The sequence below is a fragment of the Polypterus senegalus genome, chromosome 11, assembly GCF_016835505.1.
Source record: "Polypterus senegalus isolate Bchr_013 chromosome 11, ASM1683550v1, whole genome shotgun sequence".
Lineage (NCBI taxonomy): Eukaryota > Metazoa > Chordata > Cladistia > Polypteriformes > Polypteridae > Polypterus > Polypterus senegalus.
In genome coordinates this window covers 42007076-42027263 of record NC_053164.1, presented here as the reverse complement: position 1 = coordinate 42027263, position 20188 = coordinate 42007076, and the positions used below count along the sequence as shown (strand labels likewise).

Genomic DNA, 20188 nt, shown 5'->3' with positions numbered 1-20188 from the left:
AGGTGGCACACAATGTTGTGAGAAGATCAGTCATTTCCGGAATAAAAGCAGAGTTAGGTTTTGGATGTCGATAGATAAGAAGAACAGTCATGGGAAAAGGGGGCTTGCATTTAAATGCAAGACACTCGCAGGAAGATGTTACAGGTAACGAAATAGGGGACACCCCCATTACCTGACGATAGATGATGGCTAAACCACCACCACGCCCAGTGCTGCGAGCTGCTTCCAAATAACTGTAGCCAGATGGACATGCTTCATTTAAGGCAGAGTAAGCCTCTGACTGGTGCCAGGTTTCTGTTAGACACATGAAGTCAAGTCCCTTCTCCCTGATGTGTTCTTCAATCAGTGAGGATTTATTGCTGATGGATTGAGTATTAAACAATTCAAATTTGACCAGCGATTTTGGAGTAAATCTCAGTACAGGTCTCAAAGCATTAAAATCCACTCCACGCAGCATGGAATCTGCTCCACAAAATAAATCCAGCCGGGGATGTAAGGATCTCGCGGTATTTCTCACAGTGGCTCGGTTGTTTCCCACGCAAGAGCGAAGAGATCTCGCGATACTTCTAATGTTTATAGTATTTGAAACAACGGTGCTCTGATGACGCATCACACGTCGACAGGTGACCAAAAGGATGGAATGTTAGTAGCAGTGCACTTTTGCTGTTTATTGAAAATGAACTTCCGACCAGAGCCTCTATGAATGTAACGAGGACGGCGAAGAAGTCCAAGTTCTTTAATGATGTGGATGTTAATTCCAGGAGTGGTTACAGGCAGTGGCGGCTGGTGAAAATGTTTTGAGGTGGGGCTGTGGTACAGCAAACAATTTCTCAAACAATTCTTCACAAATCAAAGCAATATGATTTATTGCAATGCAGACAAAGTTAAAGAACATTATTAAATCATGTCTGATCAATTATTTCAGTATATATATATATATATATATTACTCTTCCCAAAATGGCTAGTTTGACGGAATTATCCATGTGTGTCCTGGTGTTCTCATGTTTTCTTACTTTCTCGGACAGGTGCTTCATATCTCTCACTCCCGTAACTGTCCAAGCAGGATCTGTCCCAGTTGCTTTAAACAACAAGCACGGAAACAAAATAAGGCATTAGCAGAAACGCATCCACATAGCCAGGCCTTTTGGTGTACCAACTGGAAGAGTAGCTTGCGTGTACTTCTTCCCTTTTTCTTATCTGCTGTCTGATTAAGAGGTTAGGCTGATCTGGACCCAGCTCCTTTACCTTCAGTTTTTCTGCCAAAGTTCTCTTCTCAAGCGGATATTGGAGTAGAGATTGAACAGAGTTGGGTTCGTGTCGGAATTAACAACACCTGAGTCCACCATTGTCACATAATGTTAATTGAAAATTGCGCCACTACAGACCATCCTTGATTTTAGCTGCTTGGGGCGACAGAAAAATCGCCCATTTCAGTTAAGATTTGAGGGCGCTGATTGGCTAAATTTTATGTCACATCTTGAATATATTTATATCTTGAATCAGCATTTGACTAAATTCTACAAAGACCCGCCTCCTTTGGGCGATATCTCGATCGCCCCTCAGCTGAAATTGAGGCGTGCTGACAGGCAGAAAGTTATATGGTGATGGTGAAAACATTTATTTTTTACAGAAGATTTTCTAATATATCACATCATATAATTATACATTTAAATAATTTATATAATTATTATTTTGTGTGTGTGGTTCAGGGAGGCGGCCCTAGCGCCCTCTATTGGCCAGCCGCCACTGGTTACAGGATTTAGTCGGCGAAGTTGTAAACTGGAATAGCTGAGCACCATTCCAACTGAACAGGAAGAAAAATATACCATCTAGATAATGCCGCAAAATCCACAACAAACGGTAAAGCAGAATTTCCCGGCGGCAGGTGAGTAGACACAAAATCTTGATAAAAATCCGTAGAATCCACGGCAAACAATAAAAACAGAAAGTCCAGACAACAGGTGAATAGACAACAAAAATTTGATAAAAAATGCGTAAAATTCACGACAAACAATACTACAAAGTCAGACTCAGAGGGAGAAGCGGCGAACATTCAACGCCAGCGTCCTCTCCCGTCATATAGCATATGGCATATAGTCACATTATCATTATCATGGTAGTATTTTAGGAACAATCTGTGCCCTTGTACAGAAAAGATGCCAAATACCACAACTGTAGGACAAAAACACACTCGTAACGATAAAGAGAACCCTCTCTTGCAGTGACACAAAATTACATGATTTCTGGAAAAAAAGTATAGACTGCCAAGAAGTGATTTTAAGTTAACATATCTGGAGGATCTACTTACTCTGTATAGCAGATGACAAAGTTATTCAAAATTATGCAAGGCCTTTGTTTCAGAAGAAATCTGAATACATTTAAGTACATTTTATAAAATCATTCAGAGCCACACACATAATGATTTAACGCTCATCATTTCAAGCGCATATACACACAACTACATCTGTTAATGGTATTTTCAATTATTTAACTTCTTTTTTAAATTTACTAAGTACAGTATATTGTTTTTCTTTAAACAGTAGATCTGTTTATTGTTTAAGCTGGTATGACAAAAATTATAGGAGTACAGAACAGTTGTTTTTTCCAATGAAAATGAAAGAAGCCATGGTCTAAACATTTAGCAACTGGCACATGGTAAGAAGCATCATTTACATACACGTTTTATTGCACCCTGAAGTAAATTATAGGTATTTATCTGTAAGCACATCTATATCTTAACCAGTAAAGACCAATATATACAATATTAATTTAACTCCCAATCTCAAAATAATGGGTGAATTAACTTTATTTTTAACATTTCCTGTTGCTCAAAAATTAACCACTGGTTGAGTCATCGCACTTCCTGCCTTCCATTATTTCAATCTGCTTTTTTCAACGAGTATGTGCATATCTACTGTACTTTGTTCATAAACAAGGGTGGTTTTATTTATGTATAAAATATTGCAAAGTGAGCTGTCAGTATTTGAATGTTTCACAAAAATTTTGTGTTTTCATTTACATCAAATGCAGGATCACTGCTTTTGTTCAGTTCATATGTTTTATACTTTCAAGGATAAATAAAACTACTGTCAAAAGCTGACCCTTTAGCTACAGAGCCCCAGAGTTGTGTAATAATTTGTCTGCTTGTGTATGGAATGCCTCATCAATCTCAGCATCACGACTAGACTGGCAAACCCTAATTAGAGCAAAAATATCGAAGCCTGCTAATAATTATGAACTGTTATTGACACTCCTGTGTTCCGTTTCTACTACTGGTATCTCGCTCTTCCACTTGTTGTCACTAGAACACTGCCAAATTAAACTACCCATGAGAAACAGCATTTGACATATTAATATCATTGTGATCAATACAAAATAATTTAGGTGCCAGTCAATAGCACCTGATGACACCGACTCTCTCGATTCACTAACACAATGTCTTACTGGTATTTCTGAACGGATGAATAGTAAATTTCTCAAACTAAATAAAGAGAAAACTGAAATTTTAGTAATTGGCAATAATGGATTCAATGAGGTTATCAGAAATAAACTTGATGCATTAGGATTAAAAGTTAAGACGGAAGTAAAAAATTTAGGGGTAACCGTTGACTGTAATCTGAATTTTAAATTGCATATTCATCAAACCACTAGGACAGCATTTTTCCACTTAAGAAACACAGCAAAAGTTAGACCTCTTATATCATTGAAAGATGCTGAGAAATTAATTCACGCTTTTGTTTTCAGTCGACTAGATTACTGTAACGCACTCCTCTCAGGACTACCCAAAAAAGACATAAATCATTTGCAACTAGTGCAGAATGCAGCTGCTAGAATCCTAACTAGGAAAAGAAAATCCGAACATATTTCTCCAGTTTTGATGTCACTACACTGGTTACCTGTGTCATTCAGGATTGACTTTAAAATTCTGCTTATGGTTTATAAAGCCTTAAATAATCTCGCTCCATCTTATATATCGGAATGTCTGACACCCTATATTCCAAATTGTAACCTTAGATCCTCAAATGAGTGTCTCCTTAGAATTCCAAAAGCTAAACTTAAAAGAAGTGGTGAGGCGGCTTCTGCTGTTATGCACTTAAAATCTGGAATAGCCTGCCAATAGGAATTCGCCAGGCTGATACAGTAGAGCACTTTAAAAAACAGCTGAAAACACATTACTTTAACATGGGCTTTTTATAACTTCAATTTAACTTAATCTTGATACTCTGTATGTTCAATTCATCATAATAACTATTCATAGTGGCTCTAAAATCCGTACTGACCCCAAATCTCTCTTCTGTTTCTTTTTCCGGTTTCTTTGTGGTGGCGGCCTGCGCCACAACAACAACATTTATTTATATAGCAGATTTTCATACAAACAGTAGCTCAAAGTGCTTTACATAATAAAGAATAGAAAAATAAGACACAATAAGAAAATAAAATAAGTCCACATTAATTAACATAGAATAAGAGTAAGGTCCAATGGCCAGGGTGGACAGAAAAAACAAAAAAAAAATTCCAGACGTCTGGAGAAAAAAATAAAATCTGTAGGGATTCCAGACCATTAGACTGCCCTGTCCCCTCTGGGAATTCTATCTAACATAAATGAATCAGTCCTCTTTGGATTTAGGGTTCTCACAGAAGGACTTGATAATGATGGTCACGTAGACTTCTGTCTTTTAATCCATCCATCATTGTTGGAGCATCATGATGCTTTGAACGCCACCACCACAAAGAAACTGGAAAAAGAAACAAAAGAGAGAGTAGGGGCCACCACCACCTCCTCAAATCATCATGATGCTCCAACATTGATGGACTGAAGGCAGAAGTCTACGTGACCATCATCATCAAGTCCTTCCGTGAGAACCCTAAATCCAAAGAGGACTGTTTCATTTATGTTAGGTAGATTGCCCAGAGGAGACTGGGCAGTCTAATGGTCTGGAATCCCTGCAGATTTGATTTTTTTTCTTCTTTGATTGTCTTTTTATGCAAGACAGTAGCTGACATATGACTAGAAATGTTCTTATATTTATGGCATAAAATAAGTTTTCACAGAATACCATCAAATGATGGGGCTAAAGACAATTGTGCCCTGCTCCAGATTGCTGGAGCTTGATGCACAAGAAAGAGAGAAATTGTCTGAATGTTTATCAAACCCTAAGCCAAGAATTAACTCTTATCATCATCTTGAAGTAAGGAATGAATATAAGAATATGGGGTCACAATGCAGGTTCTTAAGTTTATTTGCATTAGAAATATTTTCATGTTCTGCTTAACTCACCAATCACAGCTTTTTTCCTTTCTGTTTCAGCTTCCTTTTCTACAACCTTCTGGGTCTGTGCAGCTATCAGCAATTTGGTTTTCTCACTCTCCCTAGATGGAGGCCAGGACACAAGAGTTCATCAGAAATGTGACAAGCCAACAATAGCGTGTGCTTCTGAAAACAGAAAATAAAACAGTGCAGAGATTGCGATGGAGTGCAGCCCCATGAGCATGAGACCTCTCAATTTTTGGCTGGATTTATATTTCTGCATACCTCCCCACATTAGTAATATATTTAATATATAATGTAACTTTGTTTTTTTATCATATACACATTATTTTACATATTTGTTTATCATGTATAGCCAACTCTAACTTACACTCACCACTCTAGTTATTTGAATTGTATTACCATTAACACTGTCAAGATGGAATTATCCACATTTTTTAATCAATTGAGACAAGCACACCATGGAAGGATACTAGGTATTAACCTAATTCAGGCTTACTCTAAAATGGCAACAGAATAAAATAAATGCAACAGAAACACTCACATAATTTCATAGTTTCTGCGAATTGTCTCAGGAATGTTAGGCTTTGTGACTCGAACTGCCTGTAAGAAAAAGAAGGGCTGGATCTGTGTATTCAATGTGCTATAATGCACTAGCTTAAATTAAGAGGTGGTCAGTTTATTTCAGAAGAACCTTTTGTGCCAGATTTTAAAAACCTGCCCAGGAAGTATCACCTAAAATGAGAACAAACTGAAAATATAAAGATGGTTGATGCTTAAAAAGAAACAAGCAAAAAATTGTAACAAGAATTCTAGCCAAAGCATAGGCAGAAAATTATGCACATTTACAATTTGGTTTTGCATTTCATATTTAGGTAACACTAAACAAACAGCTAAATAAAGCAAAACAAAAAATTATTACTGAGTATTGTTTGCAACAACCTTGGTTATAGTACTGTCAGTTAATTGTATGAAATTAGAAATACTATGTGTCATGATTAAAACATTCCTGATATAGATGAATTCTTGCTTTTCCTACTAACTGACATTTTGGTTCTGTTGATGTTCATTGCAAAACTCAGTTTTTCTGGAAACTGTATTCCTTTGAATTGAAACAGGTATTCAGAAGGAATATTGTGAATACTGGGTATATGTAACTATTTTCGATATTCCATTTGTTTCACTCAGAAATATCTTTTAATGTTTTTAATCAGTAGGTCATGCTTCAATTTTGTGTTTTTTTTTTTTGTAATTTGTTTTTTAAATTTTATTATTATTGATTTACTCATAAAGCCATGGCCAAACATTAGCTCTAATACTGTATTATATTTTACCTTAACCTATTACAAACCGCAATAATGTTTACAGGTTGCACATTATGTTTTCTCATTATGAATATACTGTAGTAACATTTTTGTGAGTAGAGGTAAGAAAACACAGGAGTCTCAAAGGTAGACAACCAAGGGAAGAACTTTTTATAAAGGAGTGAGGCTGAAAAACAGAACAGAAGTAAGGACTAATCAGAAAAGAGCAAGTGAAAACGAGTAATATCGTGAACTATGTACAGTGTCCACCCCCTCTGTCTTCTGGCCGTAAGGAAATTATTAACTGAGCTGCTCTAGCATTTTAACTGAACAGGGGATACCATTGCTCCAGGCTTCTCTTGGACCCAAGGATTCCACATTCCCCTCTACTTCTTTCTGCCTTCTTTTTTACTTCTGGTGAAGCAACACATGCAGTCACAGTGCCTGGCATCTGTACTTGAGATTTGTAGAACATTTGCTAAGCATATCTTCTTTGAACTTCACCACACTTTCCTCCTCCTACTTCACAGCTCACTCTAAATGCCAAACTGATCTCTTTTTCCTGACCAGGAGACTTCCCCTTCTACCATATTGGTGAGTGCCACACTTTGCATACCCTACTCAGCACTTTTGCTGACGATATCAAGGAAACCAATATTACAGGACATCGTCCAGTATTATTTAGTGGTAAATTCTGTTCATTTTGTTAAGTGAGTTTTTCATGTCTCAGTTTCATGCTGTGCTATAGTTGAATATATTATGGGAGCAAAATGCTCCTGTTTATGGCAGGACACACAAATACACAAATGTATAATGAGTAAAACTGGTACAGTTTAATGTTGCCATTGACTTAATAGCATTTCTTTTAAATTAACACAAAAGAAAACACATTTTCTCAGTGTCAGATTTAAATACATTCACATTAATTGCTTCACTAGCAAAAGTAGTAAATTTCAAGTGAAAAGGGGGGATTTATTCAAAAGGGCTGGTAATGAATGTTACACATCCTAAAGATGTCATCACACTACCAAACTTGACATCAAGTCATGAGGTCATGTCATATTTAACTACTGCAGCTGCTTAATCTTGTTGCCTGTGTGGGTGTTAAATTATACCACTAGCACTAGCTGAGGGAGATTACTGGAGATTCTCCTATTAATTGGCCGCCGATTAAAATCGGCCCATTTTTACTAAAAAAAAGACTTGATCTGTGATAAGTAAAAAGGCTGATCCCAAAAACTGGTATTTGCAGCTCATGCTTTTCTCAGCTTTACAGTAATTTAGTTATAGTTTTTAGAATAGATTAGAAGCCTTTTTTGTCATTACACCATGTATAACGAAATTACAGAGAAGCTACTCCTTTCAGATTCAACAAAAAAAAAAAAAACTGAAGATTTAAAGAAGTAACAGTAAAATATTACATATAAAAACATATACAGTATATCAGCATGCTCTCTATGGAGGAGTGGTAAAAGTTTATTAACAGCTTTTAATACAGATTATTCTTCCTAAGCAGTATCACAAAGTGAAGTTGCTGCTGTGCCTTTTTAATGACTGCTTTGGTATTTATAGACCAAGGCAGGTCAGTAGAGATGAAGATACCCAAGAATTTAAAAGCTGGAACCCTCTCTATGCTATCACCATTGATGTAGAGGGATTCAAGGTGTGCGGTGTCAGGATCTCCACTCTGTAGGCAGACTCATTCCCCTGAGATGAATCCAACCACTGCAGTGTCATAAGCAGACTTGATGGTAATGTTATTAGGGTGGGTTGAACTGCAGTCATGGGTATAGAGGGCAAGCAGCAATGGTCTTTAGCACGCAGCCTTGTGGGGAATCAGTGCTGAGTGAGTGAGTTGAGTAAAAGTGGGGGCCGAGATTCACCATCTGAGGTCAACTGATAACCTTTATGCAATGTATTACTGTAGTTCAGCCAGTGACATCTTTTTTTTTTGCACCAGACTTCCCGCAGTGTAAACAAAGAGCAACAAGAAGAAGCTTGTTTTATCAGTGAATGGGAGCAATTGGTATATTAGACTTTACGTTAAAGAAAGTGAAGTAATAAACTGAAAAAAAAGTAATCAGAGAAGTTGTCCTTTGTAACTAGACAAATGGCAAGAAAAGCTGCTTTAAGGAATTCAGACTTTTATTTTGTCCTTTAAATTAAAACAGATACCACTTAAGTTTGGACAGTGTAAAATGTTACACTTTTATTTGGAAAACTAAAAGATAAAGATGAATTTGAAACTGCGGCTTACTGAACAATAGGCTTTTTTTAAAGATTTATACCATGTGTATTATTTGTTGCTGTGTGTCATACAGCATAAGTTTTGGTAAGAAGCAAGTACTGTACAATTAAAGTAGTAATCCATCTTTTATAATTACACTGCAAGAATACAAAAGTCTAGTTGATACACTGAAGAAAAAAACACACCTGTATAAATGGAGTAAATGTATATTTTAACAGCAAAAATCTGTAGTTCAATTAATGGTTTAAAATGATTAAAATGTATAAGTGCATGTATATTTACATTTTAAGTAGCGTTTAATTGCCCATATCAATTTTATTTACTTCAGTATTTTTATGGCCACTGAAAAATAAGCCTACAGAATTTTATCTGTTAATAAAAAATTAATAGTTAACACCAGTGGTCAATAGTTAAATTGTAAAAATACATTTTAATATATGACATAAAACTTCTATGCATTCGGTTATGCAGGAAATTTGTGTAAAATGTTTTAAAGGGATAACGAAAATCAAATTGGAATCGGTATCAGAATTGGACGATCAAGTAACATGAAATTGGTGATCAGTATTGGCCTGAAAAAAAACGGATCAGAGCTGTCTCTCATGTTGCATCCTAATGTTACTTCATTCTGGTAGCCAATCTATATAGAGCACACTAGTATAAACCAGTGTCTTGATCGGTCTCTTTCCTTTTTCCACTTTATTGTGGTATGATTAACATGAAACATCAAACCAGGTTACAAATGTCAAGAAGCCTCTCCTTTCTCTTGCACAGCCCAAAATGCCTGCTTGCCTCCTCTTACAGTTTTTATATTTGTCATTGTTTGTGGGCAATGTTGAATGGTACTTTCAGACAAGCACACATGAGCTGCTAACTCTCACAGACAGAACAGCCCTGCCCTTTACAACTTTCTACAAGAAAAATCAAACTAGTTTGATTTTGTTGTAGCGAGTTTCAGAGACCTGTAGAGTGTCACGTCTGAGTCACACCACACAACTATAATGGACTAACAAAAATAAAAGGTGTATGCTGTCTACAACTAAATATTGTTAAAAATGAAAAGAAAAAAAAAAAAAAAAAGGTTGTCTTCCATTAGCTTGGTCTAAGCCAGCCTATATTACTTAAACTTGCCCTTATTATTTCAAATGGATATGAAAAGGCTAAAAGTAGGAAATAAAAAGATTACATAAAAATTACACTTTTGCCTTACCTGGATAATAAGTCCTGGTGCCATTGTAGTGAGATCCTGCTGCAATGCTGTCCTCAGGTTTTCATCAATTTGATCTGAAGAGTCAGCAAGGAGGCAGCATCATTAAGACCAGGAGGTAGCATCATTAAGACCCATCCTCATACCAACATGAAGATAGACAAATAGCACATATGCTTCAGTCTCCAACCAGAATTTAATATTTGCCTAAATATTAATTTTCCAGCTATAACATTTCACTGCAGGGTATGTTTGAGTACACTAAATAATAAAATAGAATTGCTGTTTTTGGATTTGTTATTTACTTAAGTAAATAATTTGATTTTCCTCTGTAGTTAGGGGTCAAATGTATTTAATAAAATAAATCTGTTAATAATAATGTAACACATGTGACTCAATATGTAGCTTTATATTTTAATTATGAAACTTTGTAATTTTTTCCACAAAAGTCCATGATAATGTTGGCTTATAAATGCAGTTTCTTATTTAAGGTCAACATGCTGTCTATTTATAAAACTGTAGTGCCCCCTACTTCTGTTCTGGAACACTGCTTACTCAAAAAATAATACTTTCTTATACTTTATCATTATTGTTGTTAGAATTTTCTTACCTGAAATCTAGAATTTATGACATAATAATACCACTGAACTAAATACAGATCTTACTCTAATTTAACTGCCTTTATGCTTTATTCAACTGATCAGACGAGTAGTAAAAGCTAAGTGGCAACTGTAGAATATAATTATCCTACAGCATCAACAAGTACAGTAACAAAAGTATCATCAATTAAATTTCGCATTTTTCAATATTGTACAGTTTCTCTTCTTTTTGATTATTTTCTCATTATTGCAGTTTAGGTTAATCTAAAACTTCTACAGTATTCTTTGCAAATATATACACTCATTTTATCTGTTTTTTAAAAGGTCTCACCTTTCTTAATATTTTTAAAATGTTCTACTTCATATGTTTTTTCAGTATTGAGTATAAAAGCACCATATACTATATGCAAGCTAAATGTTTACAATTATAATATTTTGTATAGCCTATTTTGCAGTTTATCCAAAAAAAATATTTTTTCATTGTTAGGCATTAAACGGTAAACCAAGGTGTCTGGTTTGGCCCTACAACTGATCCTACAAGCAGCCAATAAGATATAATACAGAACACCAATTTATACATTTCAAAAATTAAGCAATGGCAGAATATAAACATAGAAAGTGCTCAGTTAAAAAAGACTATAGACTATTATTATTATTTATTAAATAAGTACTTAAATTTTCTGTGATGGAAAAGTCACATACTGCCCCAGAATCCTAGGCTTGAGTATTAGCCTGGGCACTGCTTATGAACAATTCGGCCAAAATAATGTACGTCCCCTGTCACTATGAACTGTTCCTTGGCTCTGCAGGTGGAGCCCAGACAATGAGTTCATCAAGAACATGGGGACACAGTTGGAAACTTGTTAAGGATAAATTTCGCACAAACATTAGGAAGTTTTTCTTTACACAAAGAACGATAGACACTTGGAATAAACTACCAAGTAGTGTGGTAGACAGTAAGACGTTAGGGACTTTCAAAACTCGACTTGATGTTTTCTTGGAGGAAACAAGTGGATAGGACTGGCGAGCTTTGTTGGGCTGAATGGCCTGTTCTCGTCTAGAGTGTTCTAATGTTCTAATTCCCCTGGCTGCTAAAGTGTATTCTGAGGAGTGTGCTTCTTTCAGGTCAGTACCTAGGGGCACTACACTATTATTTCCACAGTGCACCAGTTGAAATACACTTGTATAGAGTATAATTCTCAAGTCGTTGATGAAAATGAACAATTGAGGATAATATTTGCACAGTTTTAATACAATTTTAATGTATGCCCATTTCTGAGATGCTTACACTTCCAATTAAATCAGTCTTTAGCAGTACATTCAAAATCTACAATTGTTTTAATCGTTTAGTTTTTCTTTGAGACGTCTGTGTTTTATATACTATGCCAGTTTGAGAATTAATGCAAGATTTTTTTTGTTGTAATTTTTGTAGGTGCTTAGTAGTACTAGGGTGTTGTACTATGTTAGCCATTATGAATGTAGAGAAAAGCCAAGCAAAATGACACATTTTTTTGGCTAACTAAAAAGATTAGGTAGGTGCTTTACCTTTTAGGAAGGCATTCAAATTCAGGTTGTACTTTCTCAAGTAATATTTTAGGTTCAGGTTTAAGGTCATTATTTAAATGTAAGCTATGCTGTTAATTTTTTTCCTTGTTTTAATTATATATTATTTTTGTGATTTACTTCATTATTTAAGTACTTATTTTATGATTACATATTTTAATGTTAGATGTGATTAATCAGAATTAATTACATACAATGTTGTGATTCATTACATTTTTATCAATTCCCAGCTTTAATAAAATATACTGTATATGTATGTGTATATATATATATATATATATATATATATATATATATATATATATATATATATCAATACATTTGTAGTCTGAATCACAATCTGATCGTGTACACAGTATATATATTTATATATATAACATATGTCTAAGGAAGGTGTAAATGAAGTGTAATACCTTTAAATTTAATATATATATATTTATATGTAAAAACAATGGAATATTCTGTCCCATTGTACAATGACAGCTTGACAAAGTGTCACATTAATAACTGTCTATAGCCAAAAAAATGAAATTAATATCTTCTCATGCTTTTCTTACCAAATAGACCAATATAGACTTCCTGAAGTGTATGCACACTGCAGAACTGATTCAGCTCATGATGGACCTTATTGAATATTAGTGACTTGTCATAATCCACTGTGTAATTCTTCACAATTTCATACACTGGACAGAAAACAGAACAGGAGGGGTTTAATAGGCAAAACATAACAGGGAAGAATGTTGCTTTTATAAATATATGCATAAAAACAATAATTACTAGCTATAGAGGAAACTCTTTCAAACAAGAAAACTATTACTAGCAACATAACAACATACTTCCAAAATTTAGAGATATTTCCTTTAAAAAAATGCCATTCTGGCATTTACAAACTAAATGCTGCTATGGTAGAATCAAGCTAGGAGATGAGAAATACATTTCAGTGCAGCTTATAGACTACAAAAATATGATTCTAGCATTAAAAGACATTAGATATTTACAGTAAGTATACATAAATTAGTTGTTATTATTACAATTAGTTTTTTATCTCTTTTTAATGCAGTACAGTATAACCATAACATACAGTACGACATCAATAGTACTCAAACTTAGCCATTCTTTATCATCAATATCTAGAAACATTAACATTGTAGTGTAACATTTTCATATTTAATTCAGGAACACAGTGATCACAGACTATTAAATTTTACTTAACATATTCAAAAAACTGTGGTGGGCTGACGCCCTGCCCGGGGGTTTATTTCCTGCCTTGCGCCCTGTGCTGGCTGGGATTGGCTCCAGCAGACCCCCGTGACCCTGTGGTTTGGATATAGCGGGTTGGATATGGATGGATATTCAAAAAAGAAAGTAAATAATTTATTGGTCTGAATGATCAATATCTGAAAAGTTAAAAAAAAGCATCCAAATTAATTTTACTGTACTAGATCATACAGTATACTTTTTCATTATAACAGTTTCAACTGTATTTCCAAAGTTTACATGAATGCCAGAATTTGACATAAATCTTTGCTAACCAGTCTGATGAATGATTGGGTTGAAAAATATGCTAGCCCTTCTGTGAAATATATCAGACAAATATCAAGATGACTTTGTATTTTGCATCACACTTATTGTTTCAGAGGTTAGAATTACAAATCTAAAAGACGGAAACGGAAAATCCATAGTAGTCAAAAGAAGTCATATGTATTGTGCTTATGGCAAACTATATTATAGGTATAGGATGGCATGGGGCCCCAGGGTTAGTATTGCCATTTCACAGATCTACCCCTATACTGTAATTTAAAATGCATTATAAAATACTGTTTGAGGAATTGATGTTTGGCAATTTTTGCTTCTAACTCAAATTTACAAGCAGACTTAACACATATCTGCATGTGTTTTTAACAAAAAGTGGTAAATACTTAATGTATGATGTCTTAAATTGCCTCCTCAAAATCCTCCAATTATAATCAGGACTAGAAAAGGTAAATTGTACATTTTAAGTTAATGAAGTGAAATAAATATAATTATATATCAATTACAGAATTTAATTTTACAATTAAAAATACTCCACATTTTTTAATGTTTTATCTGGTACAAAGTAAAGTGGGGGTCAGTGGCTATTCCAACATCAAAAAGTATAAGGTTGGTATAAGTTCTGGGCACATTTCCTAACAATTTGAAGCACACAACCTCACTAGACTAAGTTATACGACATGCACACTGCTGAAACATAGGACGAAACAGAAGCCCATACAATAGTGACTGTGTGGGGAATCAGTCCTTCATACCTGAAGTTGTGAGACAGCACTAATAACCCCTTCAACATTAAAAGATTGTTAAAAACGAAACTGTCTGCCAGAGTGAAAACCACTCTTTCTTGAGAGTGTATACTTATGTATAATGTTGTAAAAAGTCACCAAAACAAGGCAAAGGAGGAAAGTTAAAAAGAAAATTACATTATGTCTAATCAGAGACATTCAATAATTATGTTTAAAATGTAATACAGTTGAATGATCTTAATTTCTCTTGCTTTATATTTATTTTAACCAAAGTCTGATGGTACTTGTGAACTCCAAGCATATTGGGTTCTAATAGGATATGACTTATGTGGATATCTACTAGTAAGGCTGCTGAGAAGTTGGGAGATTTTCAGCTGTCTCAAAATTTTAATTAAGCAGAAAGCTTGAAAATCATTCTTCTAAAATAGCATAAGAGGGCAGTGTTATTAAATGTAACTAAGAATCTAAAAAACATGGTAAATCTAACATGATGAGACTAAAAATGTCATAAAGTCTTAATTTTTGCAGAAAGCCCATATTATTAGCAAATCACAAAGAAATCACAAATTTTCTGCAATACAAAATTAAACTAGTAACTTTTAATGAAAATTAACCAAGCCATCCAATATAAATATTTTAATAATAGCGCACTGTGTGAAAGCACAAGAATTGTAGTTGACTTTGTATTTAAACATCCTTTATCTTTACACTGTCTCTCCCATAGGCTTGTACCCTTATTGATCCCTATTGATCTTGAATGACCGGCACGGTGGCGCAGTGGGTAGCACTGCTGCCTTGCAGTTAGGGGACCCGCTTCCCGGGTCCTCCCTGCATAGAGTTTGCATGTTTTCGCCATGTCTGCGTGGGTTTCCTCCGGGTACTCTAGTTTCCTACCACAGTCCAAAACCATGCAGGTTAGGTGCATTGGCAATTCTAAATTGTCCCCTAGTGTGTGCTTGGTGTGTGTGTGCGCCCTGTTCAGGGTATGTTTCCTGCCTTGTGCCCTGTGTTGGCTGGAATTGGCTCCAGCAGACCCCCGTGACCCTGTAGTTAGGATATAGCGAGTTGGGTAATGGATGGATGGATCTTGAATGACAAAACAACGTCTTACCAGCAGATGGCACCAAAAAGTTTACAACTTCAATTCTGTCAAAATATATCATCACTCCACCACTGAAAGAAGAAAGGTGCATCAGAACAATTTGAAAAACGTAACATGAAACTTGGGTCAAAATAAAAATTAATTAGGTCAACTGTCAAATTATAATGTCACTGCTGCCATTTATAACCGTCTTTCTGAAAATGCAATCGTCATCACTTAAAGTGGTAGTAACATGCAATATAATACTGTTAGTCTCACAATGAAAAATAATATGGGGTTAACTTGTGAAAACACATTTATTTACTCCAATCAACAAAAGCATTATCATCAAGAACACATATAAGAGGGCAGAGAGAGTTTACATAACTATGGTCTACTTTATTGGCCCACCAAAGGCCAAGAAAAAAGTATGCTATGAATATCATTACTGTAAAATAATAACCGATCCATAAATATTTTACAATAAGGCATTGATCATATCTCCAAAAAAGTTTCACTTCCTTCATTCTTTTATATTTTATACTGTCATCCAAGTATCTTAGTTCAGACTGTTATCAGAATCAAATGAGTTAAAGTAAGATTGCTTATTCTGAAATGGTGCATTGTTTTCAAACACAAATGTTTCTATGCATTTCTGTTAAAAGATGACAAAGTAATTAATATAATAAAAAATGGTTCCAGATGAAAGATTTAACTATTACTTACAAGTTAAATTTTGAAGTAAATGACCACAAACCATCCAGCATAAGAAGTAACTGTTGATGATCTTGCACTTTAACATATTGTATTAGACTACTCGTAAAACTCTGGTAGGTACTTTATCACATTTTAAAAAATCAAACAAGTTGTCTTTGTCTCGCTCCCAGTTTCCATTATGTCTCTGCTCATATGATGATAATAAAAACAAAACTGGTTGTTGTCTAGCTCCTGCTTTACCAGACAAACTCAACGGCTTGTGTTTACTTCCCTCAAATTCAATGATGTTAATTGAAGGCAGCCACAGCCATTGTGGTTGAACACTGCTTTTGTTTTGTATTATTACTAGCTTTAGTAGAGTTGTAGTTGAGAAATAAAAAGAGTTTATTATAAAATGAGATATAAACCATCCAATCAGCATTCAAATGTGGTTTAACTTGTACACGACACTCTACTGTAATGTTAATGCCCAGTGAGTAAGGAAACTTGAAATGTGTAACATTACCCTTAAAAGCGTGGTCCAAGTGCAACCTTTGCACAGAACACATACATAAAAACATTTATTTTCAATTAACATATTAACTGAACATTTACTTGCTACTGTCCTTTAATTATTTTGTACCATACATTATAATATATGACTGGTAAGGTGAGAGAGTTAGCCAATATGATGGAGAGAAGGTAGGTTGATATATTGTGGGTGCAAGAGACTAAATGGAAGGGGAGTAAGGCCAGGTGGATCGGAGGTGGATTCAATTTGTTCTATCATAGTGTGTCTGGGAGGAGAAATGGGGTAGGAGTTATGATGATGAATGTTGTTAGTGCATATGCACCGCAGGTTGGGTGTGCAATGGGCGAAAAAGAAGATTTTTGGAGTAAGTTTGATGAAGTGATGAACAGTGTACCCAAGGGACACAAAGTGGTGATTTGAGCGGATTTCAATAGGCATGTTGGTGAAGGGAACAGTGGAGATGAGGAGGTGATGGGTAGGTATGGGGTCAAGGAGAAGAATGAAGAAGGTCAGAGGATAGTGGATTTTGCCAAAAGGATGGACATGGCTGTGGTGAATAGGTATTTTAAGAAGAGGGAGGAACATGGGGTTATGTACAAGAGTGGAGGAAGATGCACACAGGTAGATTACATCCTATGCAGAAGAGTTGATCTGAAGGAGCTTGAAGACTGCAAAGAGGTGGAAGGGGAAAGTGTACTTAAGCAGCACAGGATAGTGGTCTGTAGGATGACGCTGGAGATCAAGAAGAGGAAGAGAGTGAGGGCAGAGCCAAGGATCAAATGGTGGAAGTTAAAAGGAAGACTACAAAGTTGAGTTTAGGGAGGAGGTGAGAAAGGCACTGGGTTTCAGTGAAGAGTTACCAGACAGCTTGAAAACTACAGCAGATGTAGTAAGGGTGAAGCAAGAAGGGTGCTTGGCGTGACATCTGGAAAGAGGAAGGAGGAAAAGGAAACCTGGTGGTGGAATGAGGAAATACAGGAGAGTATACAGAGGAAGAGGATGGCAAAGAAGTGGGATAGTCAGAGAGATGCAGAAAGTAGACAAGAGTACAAGGAGATAAGGTGCAAGGTTAAGAGAGAGGTGGCAAAGGCTAAAGAAAAGGCTTATGATGAGTTGCTTGAGAGGTTGGACACTAAGGAGGGAGAAAAGGAGCTCTACCGATTGGCTAGACAGAGGGAGCAAGCGAGCTGGGAAAGATGTGCAGCAGGTTAGGGTGATAAAGATGGAAACGTGCTCACAAGCGAAGAGAGTGTGTTGAGCAGATGGAAAGAGTACTTTGAGAGGCTGATGAATAAAGAGAACGAGAGAGATAAGAGGTTGGATGATGTGGAGATAGTGAATCAGGAAGTGCAACGGATTAGCAAGAAGGAAGTAAGGACAGCTATGAAGAGGATGAAAAATGGAAAGGCTGTTGGTCCAGATGACATACCTGTGGAAGCATGGAGGTGTTTAGGAGAGATGGCAGTGGAGTTTTTAACCAGATTGTTTAATGGAATCTTGGAAAGTGAGAGGATGCCTGAGGAGTGGAGAAGAAGTGTACTGGTGCCGATATTTAAGAATAAGGGGGATGTGCAGGACTGTAGTAACTACAGGGGAATAAAATTGATGAGCCACAGCATGAAGTTATGGGAAAGAGTAGTGGAAGCTAGGTTAAGAAGTGAGGTGATGATTAGTGAGCAGCAGTATGGTTTCATGCCAAGACAGAGCACAGCAGATGCAATGTTTGCTCTGAGGATGTTGATGGAGAAGTTTAGAGAAGGCCAGAAGGAGTTGCATTGTGCCTTTGAGGACCTGGAGAAAGCATATGACAGGGTGCCTCGAGAGAAGTTGTGGTATTGTATGAGGAAGTCGGGAGTGGTAGAGAAGTATGTAAGAGTTGTACAGGATATGTATGAGGGAAGTGTGACAGTGGTGAGTTCTGCGGTAGGAGTGACGGATGCATTCAAGTTGGAGGTGGGATTACATCAGGGATCGGCTCTGAGCACTTTCTTATTTGCAATGGTGATGGACAGGTTGACAGACAAGATTAGACAGGAGTCCCCGTGGACTATGATGTTTGCTGATGACATTGTGATCTGTAGCGATAGTAGGGAGCAGGTTGAGGAGACCCTGGAGAGGTGGAGATATGCTCTAGAGAAGAGAGGAATGAAGGTCAGCAGGAACAAGACAGAATACATGTGTGTAAATGAGAAGGAGGTCAGTGGAGTGGTGAGGATGCGGGAAGTAGAGTTGGTAAAGGTGGATGAGTTTAAATACTTGGGATCAACAGTACAGAGTAATGGGGATTGTGGAAGAGAGGTGAAGAAGAGAGTGCAGGCAGGGTGGAATGGGTGGAGAAGAGTGTCAGGAATAATTTGTGACAGACGGATATCAGCAAGAGTGAAAGGGAAGGTCTACAGGACGGTAGTGAGACCAGCTATGTTATATGGGTTGGAGAGGGTGGCACTGACCAGAAAGCAGGAGACAGAGCTGGAGGTGGCAGAGTTAAAGATGCTAAGATTAGCACTGGTTGTGGCAAGGATGGATAGGATTTGAAATGAGTACATTAGAAGGTCAGCTCAAGTTGGACGGTTGGGAGACAAAGTCAGAGAGGAAAGATTGCGTTGGTTTGGACATGTACAGAGGGGTGATGCTGGGTATATTGGAAGAAGGATGCTAAGAATAGAGCTGCCAGGGAAGAGGAAAAGAGGAAGGTTTATGGATGTGGTTAGAGAGGACATGCAGGTGAAGGGTGTAACAGAACAAGATGCAGAGGACACAAAGATATGGAAGATGATGATCCGCTGTGGCAACCCCTAATGGGAGCAGCCGAAAGAAGAAGAAGATTATAATACATTAACAGTACTGGAAATATTGCAATGGTAATTTAATTTAGAGTGGTTTTACAGTGGGAGATGCATATCTTCTCATTTTAAAAGCTTTGTTTTTCCATGCACTGCTCTGTTTATATTTAATATTTTTCCATCCCTCTCTTACCTTCGCCAACCCATCTTTCACAAACAGTAGATATAAGGAACCCTAAAAAATAAAAGCTACTAATGTGGGGGGCCTGTTACCTTGTTCCACAGGGTACATTTTTTACTTCATCGGTCTGCAGGGTTGTCTGTAAATGAAATAATGCCCAAAAAAATTAGCCAAAGTGTAAAAAAAATAAATAAATAACAACTTTACCTTTACTGCAAAACTGCTATACAGTATATACAAAGAAGTACAAAGCAAATCGGATTTTGTTTAGTGAAAAAAGGAAAAAAATAAACAAAAATATGGTTGCATTAGTGTACCCACCCCTTAATAATCAAGGATGTCGCTGCATTCAGAATCAACCAATCAGCATATGTCTTATCTCAAATAGTAGTTAGTATACAGCTGACATCAATTAAAGTGGCTCTATTTGAGCTCAGATAATGT

The 20188-nt window shown here is 36.2% G+C and overlaps 1 protein-coding gene across 6 annotated transcripts in view; it reads right to left on the bottom strand.

The window, feature by feature from the left end:
* LOC120538880 (erlin-2-like) overlaps window positions 1-20188 on the bottom strand; it is a 56748-nt gene that overhangs the window by 14932 nt on the left and 21628 nt on the right. For all 6 annotated transcript variants that reach the window (XM_039768460.1, XM_039768456.1, XM_039768457.1 and 3 more), the window contains exons 5-10: window positions 19837-19883; window positions 15583-15644; window positions 12750-12875; window positions 10034-10107; window positions 5816-5874; window positions 5281-5372 (exon numbers count right to left, since the gene is read on the bottom strand). In XM_039768460.1, coding sequence (XP_039624394.1) covers window positions 5281-5372; window positions 5816-5874; window positions 10034-10107; window positions 12750-12875; window positions 15583-15644; window positions 19837-19883 — 460 coding nt within the window. The remainder of the gene's footprint in view (window positions 1-5280; window positions 5373-5815; window positions 5875-10033; window positions 10108-12749; window positions 12876-15582; window positions 15645-19836; window positions 19884-20188) is intronic.